At 51.2% G+C, this 17969-nt stretch overlaps 2 protein-coding genes across 2 annotated transcripts; one reads left to right on the top strand and one right to left on the bottom strand.

Moving 5' to 3' along the window:
* Nucleotides 1-30: 30 nt before the first annotated feature.
* Nucleotides 31-5786, top strand: NTHL1 (nth like DNA glycosylase 1). The gene is made up of 6 exons (XM_010719527.3): nt 31-143; nt 507-727; nt 1613-1783; nt 2317-2476; nt 3925-4030; nt 4684-5786. Exons 1-6 carry the CDS (start codon nt 62-64, stop codon nt 4805-4807), a joined length of 864 nt encoding a protein of 287 aa, XP_010717829.1. The 5' UTR covers nt 31-61; the 3' UTR covers nt 4808-5786.
* On the bottom strand, nt 5714-13457 carry SLC9A3R2 (SLC9A3 regulator 2; the record flags this gene model as incomplete). Its single annotated transcript, XM_010719809.2, has 5 exons — nt 5714-8000; nt 9418-9480; nt 9777-9820; nt 11698-11851; nt 13278-13457. Coding segments are annotated over 5 exons (600 nt in total), but the record flags the coding sequence as incomplete, so codon positions are not given.
* Between the last annotated feature and the right edge of the window lie 4512 nt (nt 13458-17969).

The following is a 17969-nucleotide window of genomic DNA, read 5'->3' as shown; positions in this document are numbered from 1 at the left end:
TCCCTCCAGGCACTTCCGGTGCCTTCTGCGTCGCAAGGCATTCTGGGATTGGTAGTTCCGGATGTACCGGGCTGCTGCCATGTGCGCGGCTGCGCCTGGAGGCGGTGGGCGGGCGACTCGGAGGCTCGGAGCTGCGACCGCAGGTACGGGGCGGGGCTAGGGTGAGGGTCAAGATTAGCGCTAGGGCTGGGGTAGGGGCTGGGCGTGGATCCGAATCCGTCGGGGAAGGGGATGGAGTCTGGGCCATTCTCAAAGCAGCCCACTTGGGGTTGTTGAGGGGTCTTGGGATGGATTTCGAAGGGTGGTTATCGGTGTCTGTGGGGACACTGCCTCTCTGTAAGGGCCTTCTTTGCTCCCAATTCCGGCTGGTGCCCGCGCGGGAAGTGCTGCTGGTTTGAGATTATGGGGAAGGTGTCTTTGTCTCTGCTCAGAACACTGAGTATAGGGCAGGTGGTGGTATCTGACAGCAAGTGTTGGCTTCAGGCATGAACATCTTCCTCCTGCAGGGAGCCGGGTCCCCAGTGCAGCCCCGAGGTACAGCAGGAGGACGAGGAGGGTCCCTGTTGCTTATGAAGCTGAAACCAGGCCTGAGTCCCCTGGCCCTAAATGGGAGCCAGAGAACTGGCGGCAGCAGCTGGAGCGCATCCGGGAGATGAGGAGACACCGAGATGCTCCCGTGGATGAGATGGGAGTGGATAAATGCTATGACACCAATGCACCACCGCAGGTAATGGCACCCCAGGAGTATCACTAGGCTGCGTAGTGCTGGTTTGGGTATCTCCATAACAGCAAAATAAATACAGAGTGCATCCAGTCTGAAGGCAGAGATCAGTCGTACAGGAGGTTATGGCACAGGTACACGTGGGAGGGAGCTGGCTTATCCTGTGGGCAGAGAAGAGCCAGCTGCTTGTGTCCTGTGCCTGTCTCAGTGCCTTCAGATAGTCCTTGTGACGTGGTTCTGGGTTCTCTGCTCCCATTTAGCCCATTCAAACTAGCACACACAGCTATGAAATATGCTTGTCCTCTGCTTAAACTGGAGAGTTGCCAGCTTGAACCAACAGCAGAGGATGAGGCAAAAATGAGATGACTTTGGACTTAGAGTGGAAACCTCAACAACATATTAGGACTGTACTTTCAGGGCTGGCTGGCAGGGCATGAAGGCATATCCTTTCTTTCTTTAAAAGTCTCTGCAGGAGTCCAAGGAGGGTGCTCATCAAGATGGCTCTGTAACACAGAGGAAAAACAGTTCAGGGAGAAGGTGAGAGAGTTGATAACTTTCCAACCTGCTGCTGTGCTCTTAGAGCAACACAGAAGTGTAAATTGGCTTTCTTCCTTCTTGCAGCCCTCCTTTAAGGGGATTCCGGTTGAAAGACGGGGGCCTACTGGAGTGGCAGTGTGTTCCCTCAGCATGGGAACAGTGGGGAAGGGGAGCATTTGCATCAGTACTAAAAACAAAGCAAAGCAAGGATACAGTGCAGGGCTGTGCTCTCTGTGCACTGGGGACATGGGGACACAGAGAGAACACACAGACTGGCTCAGCAGTTGTGTTGGGTGGGAGAATCCAGCCGCAAAAGGATCTTCTCAGAGCCTTTAGGTGTCTCCTTTCCCCCAGGTTATGCGCTACCAAGTTCTGCTGTCTCTGATGCTCTCTAGCCAGACCAAGGACCAGGTGACATCAGCTGCCATGCTCCGCCTGAGGCAGCGTGGCCTCACGGTTGACAGCATTTTGCAGATGGATGATGCAACACTTGGGCAAATCATTTATCCTGTTGGATTCTGGAGGGTAAGTGCAGGATTAACGTTTGTGTGCATTAACCTCCTCCACCTTCCCCTGTTCCCATGCAGAGTCCTATGTCTGGACTGCTTAGAAGCCCAGCAGAGGGACACAAGGTGGGTGGCTTGGCCTTTGCAGACTATATCTCATGGCCAGTACCTGTGCAGAAAGTAAGTGCTGAAGGCAGAAAGTGGGAATGAATCAGTCCTGTGTTTGAGACTTCCCGCTGTGTTCAGCCTTTATTCCATGCCCTGTGGTGATCTTTTCCCTGGAGTCAAGTTAAAGACTGTATTTTTATGCTGGTTTTAGCGATTTGTATTCACAGTAAGATTGTTTGCTGCAGTGCCTGCAGAGTGCAGAGGAGGTTAGAGCTAATCAGCTTTCAGCATTTTGCTTTCAGAGAGAAATCTAAGATCTCTGTCACCTCTCTGCAAACTCCAGTACGTGGCCTCACACATAACCCACACCAAGTAATGTTTTTGTTTCTTTCCCCTGTATAGGAGGACAATTTGATTTTTCTGCTTTTCCCTTTGGTTTTCCAGAACAAAGTCAAGTATATAAAGCAGACAACAGCCATCCTGAAGCAGAATTACGGGGGTGACATACCAAGCACGGTGGAGGACTTGGTGAAGCTGCCAGGAGTTGGGCCCAAAATGGCCCATTTGGCCATGAACATTGCTTGGAACAGCGTAACTGGGATAGGTAGGTTGAACTGTGTTTTCCACATTTCTCTGTTCCTGAATCCTCCATGATCCATCCCTGAGCAGGGAGGGCTCGTTTCAAGCTGCCTGCCCTAGGAAGCCTAATAGCATCACTTGAGTCATGTGCAGAGTGTATGTTGTGCTTAGGTGGGTGCAGGGTGCAAACCTCAACCATTCAAAGTGGATGTATTGCTAGGATTTAAGCATGGACCCATTTACTGTTTTGCCCAAAATTTGAAGCAAAAATCCCCAAGTGCAAGCACTCCCTCTGCTCAGATGCTGATAAGCAGAGCAAATGTTGCTTAATTGGGTAGGCATCCAAAAAGATGTGTTAGTAAAATAAAACTTTGAAATCTCATTGGTTTCAAGCGAAAGAGATAATGTGATTTGCAGATAGTTTTAGGGTGGCCTGAGGCTTGGTAGGTTGCTTCTGCAAGCTGTTAGGAGGGTAGAAGAGTAGCTTAGATCTCTAATGCCAGTTGCTTGAAAGCAGTTCAGTGGTTCATGATACACTATAGAAAGAAAGGGCTGCCCTCCAGAGCCAGCAGATGGGGCTGGAAGATCAGCACAACCCAAGGACTCTGGGGATGGATTAATATTCCAAGTGAATTTGCTGCTTAATGGAGGGCCCTGGGAAAGTCAATAGTGGTGCCACCTGATGAATGACTGCCACAACCCAAGGTCAGTGCGGGCAGCAGCTGACCCCTGCAGCCCAACTGGTGACTGTCAGCTGTGCAAAATGTGGCTCTTGTGTGAGAGCTCAACAGTGTTCAGGGTCCGTTGTTCTCTCCCTGCGATGGGGGAGGGAAGTCCACTGGGAGCCAAACTAGCCAACTGTTTTCCAAATAATTGCGTGTTCAGTTTTGATTTAGGAGGCAAGGCTTAGTCTTCCTGTTTACAGCAATTTCCTGGGTTTTGCCCAATTAGCCACAGAGACAGGTTTATCGCTGCTGATCTAACAATAATATACTTTGCATTCTGAGCTTTTTAGCTCAAAGCACTTTATAAACATTTGTTTAAACCTCACAAACCCTCTTGTGTTAGTAGGTATTATGAAATGTGTTTTCCATCTGGGTAAACTGAGGGGCAGAGATTGCAACTTGCATAACAGCAGCTGAAATACCCGGAGGAAGAGAACCTGGGACAGGCTGCCCTGTGCCTGCTAGATCACAGTGCGGAAACCTTTGTAGGAAGGCTGCATAAGATTGTGTCAGTGTGTTGCTAGCTGTGTGGTATGAGATACCCACCCTGTCTGCTTTTGGCTCTGAGCTTAGGAAGAAACCAACATGTTTGTATTGTGAGTGAGCTTCCCCTTGTGTTTCACTTGCCCTATTCCTGCAGGGCTGCAAAGGAAGCCCATTGCAGGACATTGTACCTGGTTTGCTGGATGTGCTCTCTGCATTCAGGTGTGTTTGTCTCCCACCTAAACTGTGGGCTCTCCCTTCCTAGCTGTGGACACCCATGTGCACAGGATCACAAACAGGCTGAAGTGGGTGAAGAAGGAGACCAGATACCCTGAGGAAACTCGGGTAGCACTGGAGGACTGGCTGCCCAGGTGAGGTGTGAACCCCCAGCCTCCTTCTGCCTTGTGCTAGACAGAGGAGACACATCTCCATAAATCCTATTGCATTTTCAGTGGCTGCAGTGTGGATCTCCTTTTTATGGATGAACTTGTCTGCAGATGTCTCTCTGCTCTCAGGGTGTTTCAGCAGCATCTCAACTACTGAGTGGTTTCTCTGCTATTAGATGTGTCAGTCAGCACTAGTTCAGGAAGGTACCTGGAGGTCTTGATACCACACTCACTTTCCTAGACAAACTTATTATGACGCAAGCCAGGTGCCTTTCTGTGTGGGGCTCTGCTGAGCCTAATGGCCATAGCAGTAGCAGGCCATGGTTGGATTCTGGCCTTCAGTGATGCTTAATCTTCAGTATCAAGTACCAACTGACAAGTGGAGCATTCTAATGTCACATCTCCGCATCTGACATATGCCTTAGCACAAGGAAATGACCACATGTGCTTTATGTGACGGTCCTCTCACATCCCCCATACTTCAGAGGGATCAAAAGGAGCTAGGGCTGTCCTTAGCTTCCAGGTGGTTTGGGAAGCCAAGAGGAACAATAGGCAAAAGGTATCTGTGTGATAACATGGGCTGCTTAACACCTCTAAGCAGCTGCACTGAAAAGCTCACTCTCTCTCTCTCACTGCAGGGATCTCTGGAGGGAGATAAACTGGCTCTTGGTGGGCTTTGGCCAGCAGACCTGCCTGCCCGTGAATCCTCGCTGCAAAGAATGCCTTAATCAAGACATATGCCCTGCTGCTAAGAGATTCTGAGAGACCATTCTGGCTTCCTAGAATAAGAAGGCCATTTCAGCCCAGAGCCAAGTGGTAGGAATGTTGTGCTTCGCACAAGGCTGTGTGACTGTTGGGAAACAGGAGACCGCTGCAGCCAGCTTAGCGTTCTTGGAGAGGGGAAGCTGCTGTTGGTGGCTGAGCTCTCAAGAGGAAAAAGGGTCCTTCAAAGCACAGTAGTCCTACTGCATCAGTGCTGCCAGCTCCAGCCCCCATGTGAATGCTTGAGTGTGCTCCAACAGCGCAGCAGGCTGTGCAGTGTCAGGAACAGCTGGAGAAATGCAAGACTTGCTGCTGCCTGTAAATATGTGTTGAATAAAGGTGGTGGGTTATTTTTCTACCTATGAGGTTTGCTGGCATCTCTGTAACACAGGGTGGGGGAAGAAGAATACCAATGGCCTCACCAAAGTATGAGCCCATAGCAAGCAGTCCAGCCAGCTGAGAGCAGGCAGCAAGTCTCCTGCCTGACCCTGGCAGTGAGAACGATGGTCAGTAAGGTCCAGCTAAAGATGTCACAAGCCAGGGTCAGAGGCAGCCACAGTCTGAACAAGTGACCTTCGAGTTCTACTTGCAGAGGAGTCATGGAGGAGGCACAGCATGGCAGCAGGTAACAAAGCCAGCTTCGCATTCCTTGAATACACTAACAGGGTTACCAGTAGCTGTAGGATCCAGGTTAGTGCGTACCTCAGAAGCTGACAGAAGGGCCACCACTTTGTTTTGTTCTTCAAAGAAAGGGCAACACTGACTTCATTGCAGAGCTTCAAAGGGATCATTTCAGCTACACTTTAAACAGGCAAGGGAGGAAGCAAAGTTTATAATGTGCTAAAGAAGGCAGTAATACCACCCTCAAGTTCTCACCACACAGATGAGGAATGAGCAAATAAGTGGTACATGGGAAAACAAAGTTTATTACTGACATTACAGTGTATATTATGTTTTTACAATACAGCTAACAGCCTTATACTTTATTGATTTTTTTTTTCCAAGTTAAATGTACAGGAACTGAATAATTACTACTGAGCTACAAGATGTCAGAAATATGATAAGTGCTTTAACCAGGAGCAATTTCCATGGACTAAGCAAAGATTAAGATTTTAAAATCTTATCAGTATGCATTTGCACACCTGATTTCTTTTGATCTGCTTTCAGAACTACACGTTCTTTCTTTTTCCTCCCCCCTTAACTACAGTGGTCCAGTCTTGTATGAGAAACGTGGTATTTACAAATGAGTCTTTTCTCTTAACGTGCATCATAGATTAAGTTCTTGGTGTAGTGGGGAGCACTCTGCCCTGCACAGAGCAGAGTACTGTGGGGTTTGGCTATGCAGGCACTGGGAATGATGTGCATACCGTGAAAATGTGGGGCTCCTTCAGTACTTTCTTAGTTCTTGTAGAAGCAAATATTTCAGGGACTAAAATGAGAGGAGCTAATCGTCTTTGAAGTGGGGTAGGGAAGAGGCCTGTAGCTAATGGCAGAGTCCTGGAGGGGAAGAAAAAAAAAAATCTCCCCCTATCCTGAACCTCATCCTGCTGCCAGTCTCATCCTCAGTAATCCAACACCTGCACCAGACCTTCTCCATTTTTTTTTTTTCCCCAACCTATTCAGCCCATCAACAGTTTGCACTTTCATAAAAGAGAAATCCTTTCCTCCGCCCCTGAGGGTTCCGTGCTCCTTCCAGCCAGCAGCCAAGCGCTGGCCCTATGCTGCAGCCAGGAGAGCAGCACGTGGCATAAGGCACCTTTTAGTTCAGTGTTCAGAAAACACAGAGCCATGGCAATATCCATAGTGCACTGACTAATCCAAAGGCCTCTACCTTGTAATACAGCAGCTCTGGGGAGTAACAGAGCAAAGTCGCAGCCAAGTCTTTTGTTTAGAAGAGTCATCAACACCCAAGTTATCGCTGCCCATTTGCATTCAGCTGGGGAACATGGCTTTACCAGATGCCCAGTCCCTCCCCACTGCTGCATGGCCAGCACACAGTGGAGCTCAGGGCTGCTGGGGAGAGCAGACCCCACAGCTGGACTCTCTGTGTTGCACTGCATTCCATTTTTCTCCTTCACAGCCAAAGGCAAGCAATAAAGAGCTTAAAACAACTTCAGCTGTCATGCTTTACATTTGGAGGATTTGAAAACATTCCTGGTATTAAAAGGAGGACACAAAACCAAAGCAATTGCCCCGACATCAAACCTCTCCTAACCAGAGTTTACTCCATAGCTGACCCTGTGGCCAAGGAACACAGGGGGAGTGGGGCCAGGCTCAGTGTGCCCACCCCAAGGGCTCTGCAGTGACACACTCAGCCCTGCAGCATCTCTCACACTGTGCAGATCGTGAGGTTGGTGGCATCTGGTGCTGGGTTTGTGCTGTCTGTGCATCCCCCTCTGCGGCACTGAGAAGTGGAAAAGGGGTTGCCAGGGCCAGGACAGGAGTCGCTGCTGGGGAGGGAGGTCCCTACATTAACTGGAAACAGATGGGGTTTCATTCAAAACAACAGCAATGAGAATACTTTCATTCCCATAGCAAAGCTAGCGAGTGATTCACAGCCTCTGTCTGTTTTCCTATCGTGAGGGGCATGCCAGCCCTCCACCACGGTGAGGTGCCCCCATCTGCACAGGAGCACAGAACATCCCATGGGGCTCAGCCTGGGACACCTGCAGACCCAGAACACCCCAAATAAAAAACAGTAACAAAAGCCTAAATAACGCAGGTAAGAAACAAGAGTGAAACTCTTCCAGTCCTTTCTCAGCAGGAATGGGGACAGCGGGAAGCCAACCAGGCTGAAAGCGAGCAAGGAAAGGAGCTTTGGTCACATTCGTCTTATGAGAATCGCTGGTGAGTAACAATAATAATAATAACAATAATAATAATAACAATTAAAAAAAAAAAAGACTTTAAAATACGCTTCATAAAAGCAACCAGTGAAGAGCAGAGCACAAAGCATCTCACGTGGACACTGCAGGAGAGCTGTGGGCACCTCCAAACGTCCGGGCAGGGCAATGAGCACTGCTTCCAGCAGGGCTCAGAAATTGCTGAAGATCTCCCTCTTCTTGTTCCAGTCCATCTGCGGAGCCCTCTTCTTCACCCTCTTGGCCCTCACCTTCTCCTTGGCCTCAGCTGCCGTGGGGCTCAGGCTCAGCCCACTCTCCTCAAACGGGTCCCTCTTCTCTGAATCTCCATCCTGCAGGAAGGGACAGATGGAATCAGCGGATGACTTTATTGGAACTGTTACTCTGGCTGTTGGAACCACCAAGCAGCATCCAAGCCTTGTGCACCCAAGGCTCCGTTAATGTCAAAGGATGAGGAATGTGGTCTCTGGGCACCTTACCTGGAACACTGATCAAGGCTGGGAAATCAGTGCAGCAATTACCCTGCCTGCAGCAGGGGATTGGAACTTCAAAGTCCTTTCCAACCCAATCATCCTATATTCTACGTTACACACAGTGCTAGGTCAAAGCCCCTGCCCTGTGCTGTCTGTGATTTAACCAGCACAGGAGCTGCAGGGCCACAGAGTTCATCACTACACTGCAGCCAGTGGCTCCTGCCTGCCCAGCTGGCCGTGCCTAGTGCATTCTCCTTTGGGCACTGTACAAAAGGGTGCAGCTTTCTATCTACCTGATAGAAGTGCTTTATGGGAAGAAAATCAGTGACTTTCTAAAGTCACTGCCACTGCTGCAATGTGCCCTCAAGCCAAAAGCCCCCATTGCCCCTCTAATTCCTGTAATAGGTTAAATTTGACAAACACATTGTACCCTGGGGTACAATTAATACACAAGCTCAAATGCTTTGTGCTAAACACGTAGCACTGGGTTATCCCAGCCCTCACCTTTCCTTGGGGTCTACAGGGCAAAGGACTGACCTGCTGGGTGCTGCACCAAAGCTGCTTTCAGTAGGTGAGCTCCAGAACAGCTGCAATGTGAAGCTCCTGCACCAGCACCACCCCTGTGCCATGGTTTTGGCAGACGATACAACTGCTGGTCTTTATGCTACAGAAGTGCCCCAGTACAGTGCTTTGCATGCGCCATGCTCACGTAAGCACAGCAGGCAAACACAGAAAACAAAGGCCTTCACTTTCAACATCTTAAAGCCTGTCCTGCTGCCCTAATGTATACACACACGGTGCTTCCTGCAAGAGGACCTTTCCAGCTTCGCTCTGGCTTGCAGATGCAAACCGGTTCACATGCACTGTGCAATTGAGCCATGCATTATTTAATGCTCAGAGCAAAAGGGAGCTGCCAGCCTGCAAGCGCCTGGCTCAGCCCTGAACGCAGCTGCTGCTCACAGCCCCCTGCCAGGCCATCTCTGGGTGCTGAGGGTGTGCATCCCCTGCTGCAGAGCACTGCTGGGAGCACAGCCACATGGCACTGCACACCTTCATCCCCTGGTGAAGGGGAAGGAATGCAGTGGTTCACGGCTGCACCTCACATGGATTGACAGGGCAGGGCATGACAGAACTCCCTGTATTGATTGCTGGGTGGATGCAGGTGTTCCTAAGCCTACAATTTGAAACTGAAATTGCATGTAAATGTGTTTTTACCATGGCATAAACATGTACATATGTATGTGAAAAGAAGGCAGCATGTGTTTGGGGTTTTTACCTCGGATTCCTTCCCAGGACTTTGAAGGTCACTGTGAGATGAAGACGTGGATCCTCCATTCAGCTGTGGGAAATGGAAACATTAGCTCAGGTTGTGCGGGGGCAGGAACAATAAAAGCCAATAACCACGTGGGGACAAACCTCACAGTCAGCCCCCAGGGATGATGGCACATGCAGGGTGCCATTCCTAGGGAAAAGGCACAAACAGGGCTGAGCCCAGCCTTGTGCAAGCCTGAAATTAAAGCTACAGCAGGATGCAATTCTAATTAGCCAGCAGCAGCTAATTGAGCTCAGTGAGCCTCAGCAATGCTCAGAGGTTCCCTCTGCTCTGAGGCAACCCGGGAGCAGGCGGGGACTCACCTGCATCTGTGCAGATCCATTCGTCATGGGCTGAGGCACCACACCTGCAGACCGGGCAGAGGAAACACAGTGAGTGCACTCATGGGGACTGCTGGGCTGGGCTCCATGCAGGGGCTGCAGTCCCAACATGGCCCCAGAAGCCCTGCGTGCCCCCTGCCCTGGGGCTTCAGCCAGACCCAGCGTGCGCCCCCCAGAACCATGTTCTTCTGCAATCCCAACCTTATTTGATTGCACCCTGTTTTCATTAGAAGAAAGCCCCTTCCAGGAGGGGGACTAAACCTAAACTTCCTAAGCTGCACTCCCAGTGTACTCCCATTTTTGACAGTGAAATCACTTTTCCTGGGAATTGTTTAATCGGAAATCTTACAGACCAGCCCAACATTCTTTGCTGAAATCAGCATCTTGTTGGTGTTGCAACAGCATGTGGCAAGTTCATGGACCTTGGCATATTATTGCCCACTTCCAATAATTTGTGTTAATCATGTTCCATACAATGGCAAATTCAATGCAGATGAGCTGCCAGTTCCCACAACCAAGTCACTGCTCAAGGCAGTCTGGGACAGATGAGACACAGTGCTACAGATGTGCTAATTGTGACAGGGTTAGTGACTGAATTATACTTAGCACAAAGACTTCCTGGGGGCACAGACCCCATTCTGTGCTTCTCTGTCGCCCCAGTGGGACCCTGAGCAGCCCCAGCCTACAGCAGCCAAGCAGACCACACCACTGCGTGCACTCATTGTGCAACACAGCACCCAGTGAAGCAAGAGCAGCACTCGGTGCCAGAGCAGCTTGCAACTGCAGCAACCTAGGGTTTCTAACTTACAGCTCTGCAGCCATTGTGCATCATAGCATCAGTAAGGTTGGAAAAGACCTCCAAGATAACTAAGCCCATCCCCACCTCATCCCACTGTGCCTACTGACCAGATCCTTCAGTGCCACATCTCCACAGTTTTTATCACCTCCAGGGACAGTGACCCCACCACTCCCTGGGCAGCAGTGCCAGTGTCTGAGCACTCTTTCAGAGAAGAAATGTTTCCCAATATCCAGCCTGAACCTTCCCTAGCACAACACAAGGCCATACCTCTCATTCTATCACTGTTACCTGGGAGAAGAGGCTGACTTCCCCCTCACTACACCCCCATCCTCCTGGTGCAGGAGCAGGGAGCCAGCGCCCGGCACTCACGCACCCACCCGCATGGCCCTGGCTGTGTCCCTGCTGCTGAGAACAAGGGTTCCTTTGTGCTCATGCCAGCAGACAGGGCTCACACCGCTCCTCCTCGAGCCCACTCGGAGGATCTGACACCACTCTCACCTCTCAGAACGCTTTGACTCTATTTCTCTGAACCAATCTTCCCACGGAGCACCTGACCGAGCTTGGGTTGGATGGTGACAGGGTGTGGAGTGGACAGACTGCTTTCCCTGCCAGGTTCCAGCAGCAAGGGAAACATTCCCTGCAGCAGACATCTGTGTGATCGCTGCTGCGTGAAGCCCTTCTCTGCGCGTGCACATGGGGGCTTCTCCGCACTTCTCTCTGCACCCTCAGGCTCCTTTGCCAGGGTCATCACGCCCTGCAGCCCCACAGCAGTGTTCTGCTCTCAGACTCCAAGCAGTCCTGGGATGTGCCGCCAGCACAGCATCCCCACATCTGGACCACTTGCACCAAGTGCTGCTGCACCCATCGCCACCTCCCACAGCATCGTCACCCCACAGCCGCCTTCTGGCAGCCAGTCCCTATGTTAATTATTCACGGTGTAAAAATAATGAGTTGTTTTGTGGCTGGGAGTATTCTCACTGTTTATAAATAGCTGGGTGGTGCTCAGGAAACCACTCAGGGATGAGACAAGGGAAACATGACTCTGTCACTCCTGAAATCCCACCCGTGTCCTGGTGAGTCACGGGGGCAGAACCGGGCTCTCACCTTTGGTGTGCTCCTCGGTGGGGGTCACCCCCAGCTTCTTGAAGTACTCATCTGTCTCAGGGTCCACCACCAACAACCTGGCTTCGCTCTCTCTGGCTTTGATATGAGACACCACTTCTGAGTGCCGCAGCCCCTCCACGTTTATCCCATTCACCTGCAAAGCAGCAGCATCAAGCGGTAGCAGAGACATCCCTGACATCCCCAACATCCCCAAAAACTTCTGCACATGCTCCATCTGTTCACTGCAGGAAGTTGGCCAGATGACCTTTAAAGGTCCATCCCAACTCAAAGGATTCTATGGTTCTATCTCCTGAACTCCACTGGGCCTCCAGGCTCTGCCACCTCCTGACCTACACGAGCGCTCAGGACCATGCTGATTCCCTTCTAATGACTTCACCTTCAATTTGCTCCCAAAACCTCATCCTGCCTGAGCTCATCTGGGTGTCCCTCTCCAACAAGAGAGGATATCCCGTGTCCCAGTGGCCAGGCAGAGCACGGTGCTTGTCTGTTCCTGATGCACTGACTCATTTTCCCTTCACCGCACGCGACCTGGGAGCCACCGGCGGACGGGATTTCTCCTCCCAGGCAGAAAGAGAACAATTGTGATTTCTAGGCATTGTTTGTACTCAGAAATGAACACACCCATTGCCTGAGGGTGGCGCAGCCCCTGCAGTGCCGGCACTTAGACTGCAGGAGACAGAGTCTCAAGGAGCCAGCCCAGCTTGTAGCCATGCTCCATCCTCACCAGCACCCCATAGTCACCCCAATGGCATCCCATGGTCATCCCATCATCACCACCCTTTCACCCCAAAGGCACCCCAGTCCTGCCTCAGGGTTCACCCTGTCTACACTGACCCATAGGGGGACCCCAAAGGGGGCTGCCCCTGCTCTCCCACCCCAACACTGTACAGCAGGGCTGGGAGCATCAATTATTTATCAGAGCCCCAAAGAGCTGGAGCGGGGGGGATCAGGTTTCCGAGCTCTCCAACTCACCCCTTGCTGCTTTGTGTGTGCTGGGCACTCGACCAAGGGATGATAAATAAATAACAAAATCCCTCGCTGCTATTAACCACAGCCATGGGTGTACCAACCCCAGCATTAAATCGCCACGGTGCTGGGACAGAGCCAGGCTGGGGGCACGGTGTGGTGCCCAGCTGGGAACAAGTGCTGTCTGTCCATCTGTCCATGCTGCTTTGAATGGGGGAACTCATTCTTCAGTAAAAACACCAAGAGACAAACAAGGCGAGGGGAGGGTGATTCTGTGCAACATCAAAAATTCTGTTGTTCAGCCCTAAGCAGACAGGAAATCGCTTCCAAGAGCGGTTTTTCCCCCCCATCTTTCACAATCCCATGCTTTAGGATCTCTCTGCCAAGTGTTTTCCCTGGCTCCAAGCTCCTGCCTTGCCCAGCAGCATGATGGATCTGATGGAAAAGGGCACGGGACTGGGGCTGGATTCAGCATCACGCTTCCCAGATGAGCATCACATCCCTTCTGCACTCCATCTCCAGGAGGACCCCGTTGGTAGGACCCAAAAACCCAACAAAAGGGCCTCAAAGCACCGTGCTGCATGTGAGGTTACCTCCACCAGGCGGTCCTGGGGCCGCAGGCCTGCTCTGGATGCTGGTGAGTCGGGGTCAACCGAGCGGATGAACTGCCCTGGGCGGGACTTCTCACTGTGCAGGTTGAAGCCATAACCATTGGGGCCTTTCTTCAGGTGGCAGAGGCGTGGACACAGCTCTTTCTGTCCGTTTAAATCCTGATTTTAAAAAGAAAGAGGATGGGGGAGGGATGATAAGATATTGTGTTGGATTTATAGGCTTGGTTTTGTTCCGAATCAGAATTAAGTTGAGAAGGAAGCAACATATCTGCACACCATCCCCTCCTTCCAGCTCAACAGGGACAGGTTAACAAATGGATTTCCTCTCATTGAGTTTATTTTAGAAAACTGATTGTCCAAAACCATTCCAGAGAAATTGAAACAACAACAACAAAAAATGCATTTCCTCAGCCAACAGCAGCCCAGACCCACCCACCCCACCCAGGGCTGCCACCCCACCACCACCTTAACCCCCAGCACTGATTGATGGCAGCACCATGCCTGGCTCCCAGCGACTCCAGCATGGCTCAAGGTTTTGTCCTCACCTTGCTACTGGTCCCTCCCTGCAGGGATGCTCTGAGCAAGCTGGTTGATGCCCAGATCTGGAGCTGTATCCTTGGCCACCATGGGGATGGACAGCCCTGTCCTGCAACCAGCTCAAAAATGACCATGAATAACTGGGAGTACAGAGCACACTCTGTGCATGTTCCACCTGGAACCATGCAGCACAGCTGCTCTGCTGCCACTCAGCAGTGAGCCTATGGAAACACTGAGCTGGGCAGAGTGGGAAAGCCCTGCAGAAGTCTTGGCAGAGCAGCTGGGTCTTTGCAGAGGGGAAGCACCATCCCTGCACATGGTGCTACCCCAGGTGCCCGCAGCACATCCAGGCTGAGGTCACTACAAATATTAATGGCGCACATGAGGACTTCAGCGCTTCACCTCTATCATGCAAAATGTTTTATGGGTCCTTGGGGCTAAGAGGGAGCAGCACACAGCAGGTTTTATCCTTCTGCTGTTCTCGTGCACCAGGCACAGCAGCACAGCCATGTCCTGGGCAGGAGCTGCTCAGAAAATAGAAGTGCCTTTGGGTGATTTTTTTTTTGATCTGTGGTTTAAGAAAAACATTCCCATTTTAAATCTGCATGGAAAGCAACACTGCTCCCACCTGCTATCAGACCTCAGACATCTATCTATCGGGAGGACGATCTCTTACAACCTTTCATTTAAAATAACAATAAAAACATGTGAAATTTTCCCCAATGTTCCCAACTTGGCCAAAAAAAAAAAAATAAATAATGCTGGAAAAGACATCTCTATCCCCCAGCTAAAGGCAACTGGTAGAGGTGGGTGGGAACCTCCTTTGGGCACTTCTACCCAAGAAACACCCGGGGCTTCTTTCACCCTTATACATGCACTCAGCAGTGACCCCTCCACGCACATTTTCCCCAAAGGAAAAGCCCCCATACAGCACACACGGTGCACAGCACTCGGGGCTCACTGCAGGCTCAGCCCTGCGTTCCCATGCCCCTACACTGTGGGTTCAACCCATCTGCAAACACTTCCAGCTCTGCAGCAGCTGAGGAAAACAGGAAATGATTCAATGCTGGAGCGGGTTCGGTGTGACCTCAAGGGATGCGCAGGGCTCCCAGCGCTGGGAACAGAGGCTGCAGAAAGGAACACGTCCAGAATCACCTACTGGCGCTTAGAAATTACCTTTAAGAGCCATTTTACTTCAGTTTTAAGGAGTCATGGCTACAGCAGCAGTTCCAAAGCACCAAACAGTCACCAAACGAGCACAGTGCCACTGGGCTCCACCAGCGTCATCCCTAAGATAAACTGCACAGAAGCTGCTTGGAAGAGGATGTCTGCAGCAGCTTTGTGGGGTACCCAGCACTGTGCCCTGCATGGGCACGCTCTGCTCCCACCACCATGTCCTGAAGCCAAGATCCACCACTGAGATGATTCAAAATCTTTCCCATTTCAGCCCCAGCATCAGCTCCAGAACTTCCCAGGATTGCCTGTCTGAGTGCTGTCACTGCTCCCAGAGCTCCCAGCTGTGGCTGTCTGCAGCTGCTGGAATCCACAGGGCTCCAACAAACCCCTCTCTGGGTATGAGCAAACCCAAGTTCCCCCTGCTCAGCCTCAAGCACACAATGAAGCTCTCTGCCCCGATGGACTCTGTTCCTCCTGCCAGCTCTGCTATTCAGTCTCTTCACAACTTGTGCTAACATTTCCCTGTTAGGAAGATGTTTCCTGAGCTCCCAGGGGGTTCCGCCTTTGGGACACCCCAACCACACTCCCACCTGACCCCAAAGTCCTGCAGACGCTCTGCTCCTTCCCATGGCTGCGCTCACACACTGCAAAACCAACAAAAAATGACTTTGTATTTCTCTCCTTGCATGCAATCAGCAATCTTCTTTGAGGGTATCCAGATGCTACAGCACCCACTAATCTCACACGCGGGATTAAAAAGCCATGGATGTCACATTTGCCCTACATTGCTGCTCCATGCACACACCCACTGGTGCGGATGTGTCCGTGCAGATAAGAGCTGCACCAACACGAAGCTGCAGTGCCACAGTTCCAGGCACACCACCACCATACCAGAAGGAAGCCGTGCAAGCCAGCTCCATTAAAAAGGTACAAACAAGACATTAAGTAACAATGAAACACTTCCAATTAAAAATAATAATAATCTGTTTGGGCATTGCCAGTTCTCATTATTTTATTGCAGCACCTGCTGTTTCCGGAATTACCATCCCCAAGTTTGGACCAAGGGTTGTGGGAGAAGCATCCCACCCTGCAACAAAACCTGTCTGCCCCATGGAACTCCCGGAACCCATCATGCCTTCATGCAATGAGGCTCACCCTGCTGGGATGCTCAGAATTGAGCACTGGTTTAGCATCACCCTCCAGCCGCCCAAGTTTTGTGGGTGAACACTAAAGACTAAAATCCCTTACAAAGCCACATTATAGGGGTTATTCCAGGAATACTGCATTGGATCCAGCATGAATGCAGAGCTGTCCTGGACAGGAGAATGAGGATGGAGCACACGCACATCACTCCCATGAAAAAGGGACAAAATGATGGAGCTCCTCAGTACCAGGGTGCCCCAGCATGAGCCCCCAGCCCTACACCCACCCCAGCTCAAGGTCACTGCTGTTTATCTGGTGCAGCCACACCATCCCCAAGTACTGCTATAGGAACTGGATACCCTCCAAGTGCAGATCACCCCGCGACATATCCAGCTTTTCCACCTCTGCATCAGTGGAGTTGGAGAAAACACAGGCAGGATCACTCCTGCCTAATTTACATTGCTCACATACTTTCTTTCAAGCCAGCTCCCATGGCGTTTCCTCTCTTTTTGCACACAGTTTTGGGCAGAAAACGGCCCCTTTGCTTGCCTGCTTTGCTCTCACTCCGGGTGACAGTACCAACACTGGGAGATGCCATGAAGGGGAGAACCCAAAGCAGCAAGGGCTCAGGGCTGCAGCACATGGAGCAACAGCACAGGGTCCCCGGACACAGCATCCCCAGGTCCGCTCACTCTCTGTCCCTGCTATCAGCAGGGGTTTGTTGCTCAGCTTTGGGAAGTACAGGGACAGGATGCTGCAGGGCTCCCTGAACCCCTTGACAGCCCCAGATGTAACCTGGGGTGCTGGAGGCTCCCTGCAGCCGCACGTTTCACCCAGCTTCATCCCACAGCCCTGGAGGCAGCCAGAGCCAAACACAGCTCCAGATGTTGGTGGAAAGCTATAAATAACAAGGGGGAAGGAGGGAGGGCCAGTTGGATATCAGTCCCATGGAAGCACAGCAGATGTTCCCCCCCCGTGGTGCCGGGGAGGAGCTGGGACGTGTGGGCTGCTTGGAAAGGCTTTGGAGAGGAAAGTGGCATTTCCAACACCCAGAGGTGCCACAGCCACAAGGTTCACTTTACTGGCTCTAATTGAAAGGTTTTTCAGCCAGGAGACTGCTGCTCTCTCTCAGGCCAGGAATAACCCCAGGGCAGGAACAGCTCAGCCTCCACACAGTAATCACTCTGCTGCCATTTTTATACAGCCATAGCCCTAATTACCACCCTGCTCATCACCCAAGGTGTCCTGGTTCAGACAGGCACAGCCAGGAGTGAAAAATCTCACTTTGTTCTGCAACCCAGACCCAGCAGCTGACTGACAGTTGCTTTACAACTGTTTCCTTAAAGCGTCCTCCCCACACACTGCAGCCAGGAGAAAGTTCTGTGCATTCCCCAGAGGACGAACATCAACTGGAAGGCACAAAATGCTGAAGGAACGATGCACAATGGGTACAGCAGCGCTAATGGCACCCCAAAATTGCAGTCCCTCGGCCCAAAACAGTGCTGAGAGCAAATAGGCAGAGACCTAAAAATGTCCCAAATCAGCCAGCTGCCACCACAAAACCTGGACATCTCTGCCACCATGCATCTCAAAGAGGTGGAGACAAGCAGTGTGACCCCAGGATGCAATGTCCCCATCTCTGCCAGCCCCACAGCTTTGTCACCGCTGCCCCAAAGCGCAGAACACCACTGCCAGCACCAAACGTGAGCTCCAGGCTTCTGCAAAGCATCACAATTGCTTCCATTATTCAAATTGCTTCAATTATCTCAATTGCACCAGCTGGGTTGGAGCGATAGAAGCACCAAATTTTTTTTTTTT

Source organism: Meleagris gallopavo, chromosome 16 (assembly GCF_000146605.3).
Source record: "Meleagris gallopavo isolate NT-WF06-2002-E0010 breed Aviagen turkey brand Nicholas breeding stock chromosome 16, Turkey_5.1, whole genome shotgun sequence".
Lineage (NCBI taxonomy): Eukaryota > Metazoa > Chordata > Aves > Galliformes > Phasianidae > Meleagris > Meleagris gallopavo.
This window is presented reverse-complemented; position numbering and strand designations above follow the sequence as displayed.

Excerpts from the sequence above, each read along its gene's own strand:
- NTHL1 (XM_010719527.3), top strand. The coding sequence starts at position 62 with ATGTACCGGGCTGCTGCCATGTGCGCGGCTGCGCCTGGAGGCGGTGGG. Across the intron at positions 728-1,612 it reads ACACCAATGCACCACCGCAG|GTTATGCGCTACCAAGTTCT; the intron begins GTAATGGCACCC and ends CCTTTCCCCCAG. Across the intron at positions 2,477-3,924 it reads GAACAGCGTAACTGGGATAG|CTGTGGACACCCATGTGCAC; the intron begins GTAGGTTGAACT and ends CTCCCTTCCTAG.